This window comes from Suricata suricatta, chromosome 10, assembly GCF_006229205.1.
Source record: "Suricata suricatta isolate VVHF042 chromosome 10, meerkat_22Aug2017_6uvM2_HiC, whole genome shotgun sequence".
NCBI classification, from domain to species: domain Eukaryota; kingdom Metazoa; phylum Chordata; class Mammalia; order Carnivora; family Herpestidae; genus Suricata; species Suricata suricatta.
The window spans coordinates 96380820-96385532 of record NC_043709.1 but is presented as its reverse complement, the minus strand read 5'-3'; the positions used below and the strand labels follow the sequence as shown (position 1 = coordinate 96385532).

The following is a 4713-nucleotide window of genomic DNA, read 5'->3' as shown; positions in this document are numbered from 1 at the left end:
CCCTGACTTGTTTGGGCCAGCCTATAAAAAGGACGTGAGCCGCCTGCACGGGGCTCTCTCTCTCTCTCCGCTATACCAGCTGGGAGTGAGCAGAGGTCCGGGTTCGAACCTGAAATAAACGATCTTTGCTGTTTGGCTTTGACTCTGGACTCTGGTGGTTCATTTTTTGGGGGGGTCTCCCGAGTTCTGGGCATTTCAGAAGTAGGATTTATTGGTGGGCATGAATAAGAAGGGGGTAATGCTACTGGAGTTCTCAGAGTGCTGAGCCCACCATTTGTTCAGGGGGCCACAATTAGGAATGCACGTGACCCACAGCCATCTGGGATAAGTCACTTTCCAGCCACCATGTCTTCAAATGCATCCACATTAAACTTAGTAAAGTCCCACTTCTTGGAAATGTGGATCTTCTGGTGGCCTGGGAACTTGAACTTGGCCCTTCATATGGCCTCAATCACATGCTCCTTGCCCTGTAGATTGGTACAGATGGACAGGATGACATGGCTAATGTGGACCCTGGCCACTGTGCCCTGGGACTTCCCCAAAGCATCCAACATACTTGTCTGGAGTTTGCCAGCAGCCCCAGCGCAGGCAACAGCTTATTGGTAAGTCGGGATCACTGCCACAGCTTTTCACCATGTCCTTGGTGGCAGAAATAAGGGCCGCTCCCAGGGCCACAGAGGGGAACTCTTTGTATTTATCTGACACTGTTTGGCCTCACGGTGGGAAGTCATCCACTTTGACCCTCCAGGTCAAAGATTTGGATTTTAGCAGAGGTACCTCTGCAGAAAGGGGACTTTAAACACGACTTGTTATTACAATACCAGTAACACTGGGCGGGTCAGTGGCCCATGGCAACTTCAGTGGTGTGGCGAAGGCCAAGAGAGCGACTGGTACTTGTTGATGAAATCACACTAAATATTTTTTAAATGTTTATTTATTTTTTAGAGAGAGACAGAGCATGAGCAGGGGAGGGGCAGAGAGAAAGGGAGATACAGAATCTGAAGCAGGCTCCAGGCTCTGAGCTGCCAGCACAGAGCCTGACACGGGGCTTGAACTCACGATCAGCAAGATCACGACTTGAGCCGAAGTCAACGCTCAACCCACTGAGCCACCCAGGTGCCCTGATAAAATCACATTATTCTTCAGCAGTTCAGTTTGCTCATTTGTGGTTTAGAGTGATGATCAATGAAGTAATACATTTAAAATTGTGTATATACATATACACAAATAATACGTAAAAATCCTATATACAATCCGGTCGAATGCTTCAAAAAATGTTGATGTTGTTCTTAAGTTTTTCCACTCATATGAGCTTCTGCCTGCCAATAGGTAACACAGAAAGGATAAGCGTCATCAACATTCAGCACCTAAGGAACAAAAAAAGACAATATTATTAATTCAATAAACATGTAATGGCTGTAGTTGTATATTTGCTAATATGACTCCGTGGTAAATGGTGTCTTGTCTGTTGTGTGCATATGCATTTTTGTGTGTTGGGAAGAATAACAAATAGGCCAATCAATGGTTCTTTGTGTCACTGGCTGGAACCTGAAAAGTTTCTTTCTTTCTTTAAGCTTATTTATTTTGAGAGAGAGAACAAGAGAGCAGGGGAGGGGCAGAGAGAAGGGGAGAGAGACTCCCAAGCAGGCTCCCTGTTGTTAACACGGAGCCCAACTCAGGGCAGGATCTCAGAAAACTGGAGATCATAACCTGAGCTGAAACCAAGAATTAGATGCTTAACCAACTAAGCCACCCAGGCACTCTCCCTAGTTTAAAAAAAATTTTTTTTTAATGTTTTTTTTATCTTGGAGAGACAGAGACAGAGACAGAGTGTGAGCAGGGGAGGGGCAGAGAGAGAGAGAGAGAGAAACACAGAATCCAGAGCAGGCACCAGGTTCTGAATTGTCCGCACAGAGCCTAATGCAGGACTCAAACTCACGAACTATGAGATCATGACCTGAGCCGAAGTCAGATGCTCAACCGACGGAGCCACCTTTTTTAACATGTATTCTTACTTTATTAAATCTTAGTAGTATTCTTTAAGGGAAAACACACAAATGAGTAGGCTACATTGAAGAAATCTTATTTTTATAACAGATCAGAAGCCTTTAAGATACTTCCAGGTATTATCTTCAGTAATGCTTCTTACCTTTATTCTGGGACTCCAGCGTGTAGTCAGCCCCTACAGCCACCACAAATGCAGCAAATCCCTATTTGAGTCCTCTTAATAATGCACCAGCCAAGGAAACATTGCAAAGCCACCCATGTACCTCCAAGTTTCATTGTGGCCCAGTGGATCCCTCAGCCCTCATTCAGCTAGCTTCTCCTAGACAGTTTCTAATGGAGTGCCTTTTATCTTCCCTTGTTTATAATCTGGAAGTTCCAGTTTATTATGATCATGTTCATACCCACGCCCATAGGCCATATCTGACAGCAATTTGACCTCTCACAACACTCAGTATTCAAACCTCTGGCCGGAACCGAGTGGGAATGGTGGAACATTAAAAAGTTTATGGGATATCCAATAACTCTGGGAACACAATCTGTCTCTAAAAGTCAATATATTCTTTTTTCTTTTCTTTAAAAAAATGTTTTTTTAATGTTTATTTATTTTTGAGAGACAGAGCATGAGCCGGGGAGGGTCAGAGAGAGAGGGAGACACAGACTCTTAAGCAGGCTCCAGGCTCTGAGCTGTCAGCACAGAGCCCAATGCAGGGCTCAAACTCATGGGTCACGAGATCATGATCTGACCTGAAGTCAGACACGCAACTGACTGAGCCACCCAGGCGCCCCAGTATATTCCTTTTTTACTTCCTTACAACTAAGTATTCTACATATAACCCATTCTTACCTCTTAGGTCTCTTCTTAAGTTTCCGCTTGCACATCACTTTATTGTATTTCTTCCTCTTTTTACGAAACCATTTGTTTATCTGCAAAAAAATAAGGTGGGGAAGTGATGAATCAAGGAATAAGGACATTGGCCTACATGGGTAAAAGTACTAAACAGGTGACTCTGTCAATAAAGAAAATATGTTGTCATACCTGTTTTACTGTCATGTTAAATTCAAATGCAAGTGACTGGTTGTCTCCTATGGTGGGGCATTTGTTTAACTTAAATGTTGCCCAGAGAGTGTTCATGAGCGGTTTACTGACTAATCTTTCCTGGGGCCGTTCCTCAATTTCCTCTCCCATTTCTTCTTGGTCCTCTTCCTGTTTCTCTTCTACTTCCTCTTCTTTTTCTTCTTCTCTTTCTTTCCAATTTTCCTTTCCCTTTCTTTCATCATGATTATGATTCTTATTTGATTGCTCTGGATTTCCATCACAAAGCACAGCTGGTTCTTTCTGTATCACAAAATCTGTGGAATAAAATTGAACTGCAGCTAAATTTGACTTTTAGATCATAGTCAACATTCCTCAGTGTGGGAATATATTTGATTTTCATGAAGTATTACATTACATTGTTGGAAAAACTAAGAGAAAAAGGCAAGTTCTCAAGACCAGTGGAGATTTTTATTTAAAAAAATCATTGTGGGGTGCCTGGATAGCTCAGCGCCCGACTTTGGCTCAGGTCATGATCTCTCCATTCGTGAGTTTGAGGCCCCCATCGGGCTCTGTGCTGACAGCTCAGAGCATGGAGCCTGTTTTGGATTTTGTGTCTTCTCCTCTCTCTACTCCTCCCCTGTTCACACTCTGTCTCTCTTTCTCATTTTTTAATGTGTTTATTTATTTTTGAGAGAGAGAGAGAGTGAGTGAGCATGAGCAAGGGAGGGTCAGACAGAGAAAGAGTCACAGGGTCTGAAGACAGGCTCCAGGCTCTGAGCTAGTTGTCAGCACAGAGCCCAACGCAGGGCTCGAACCCATAAACTATGAGATCAGGACCTAAGCCAAAGTCAGAGGCTTAACCGACTGAGCTACCCAGGCACCCCCCAAAATTTTTAAATTTAAAAGTAATTTACTTTTGGGGGCTCCTGGGTAACTCAGTTGGTTAAGTGTCTGACTTTGGCTCAGATCATGATCTCATGGTCTGTGAGTTTGAGACCTGCATCACACTGTGTGCTTATACCTCAGAGCCTAGAGCCTGCTTCAGATTCTGTCTGTGTCTCTTTCTCTCTGACCCTCCCCAACTCATGCTCTGTGTCTCAAAAATGAATAAACATTAAAAAAATTAATAATTTACTTTTGGATTTAAATATAGACTGATTAAGGAAAGGGGCTATGTATTGAAATTAACCTCCCATTTTTACGTTAAAAAGTAAGTTATCATGATATAAATAAGTTATGAATTACCTTACTTAAAGGACTATTCAGTTTTTTTTATTTCCTCTTATGAGAATTTTGGTAAAATATAGTTTTTAGAAATATGGTCATATGGTTTGGTTTTCCTAGGATTGTTATTATTGATAATGATCATGATTATGATTAAAAAACTTTTTTTTTAAATGTTTTTTATTTATTTTTGAGAGGCAGAGAGAGATAGCGCTAGCAGGGGAGGATCAGAGAGAGAGAGGGAGACACAGAATCTGAATCAGGCTCCAGGCTCTGAGCTGTCAGCACAGAGCCCGATGCGGGGCTCGATCCCACGAACTGTGAGATCATGACCTGAGCCGAAGCCGGACACCCAACCGACTGAGCCACCAGGCGCCCCTAAAAACCTTTTTTTTTTACATTTACTTATTTTTGAGAGATAGAGTGAGACAGAGCATGAGTGGAGA

The 4713-nt window shown here is 42.7% G+C and overlaps 1 protein-coding gene and 2 pseudogenes across 1 annotated transcript; all 3 read right to left on the bottom strand.

The window, feature by feature from the left end:
• Nucleotides 1–195: 195 nt before the first annotated feature.
• On the bottom strand, nt 196–850 carry LOC115305316 (annotated as a pseudogene).
• Nucleotides 851–1071: 221 nt separating this feature from the next.
• NANOGNB (NANOG neighbor homeobox) lies at nt 1072–3219 on the bottom strand. Its single transcript, XM_029955760.1, has 3 exons — nt 3044–3219; nt 2852–2931; nt 1072–1367 (listed from the first exon to the last, which is right to left on the bottom strand). Exons 1-3 carry the CDS (start codon nt 3191–3193, stop codon nt 1361–1363), a joined length of 237 nt encoding a protein of 78 aa, XP_029811620.1. The 5' UTR covers nt 3194–3219; the 3' UTR covers nt 1072–1360.
• On the bottom strand, nt 2133–2520 carry LOC115305491 (annotated as a pseudogene).
• Nucleotides 3220–4713: the final 1494 nt, after the last annotated feature.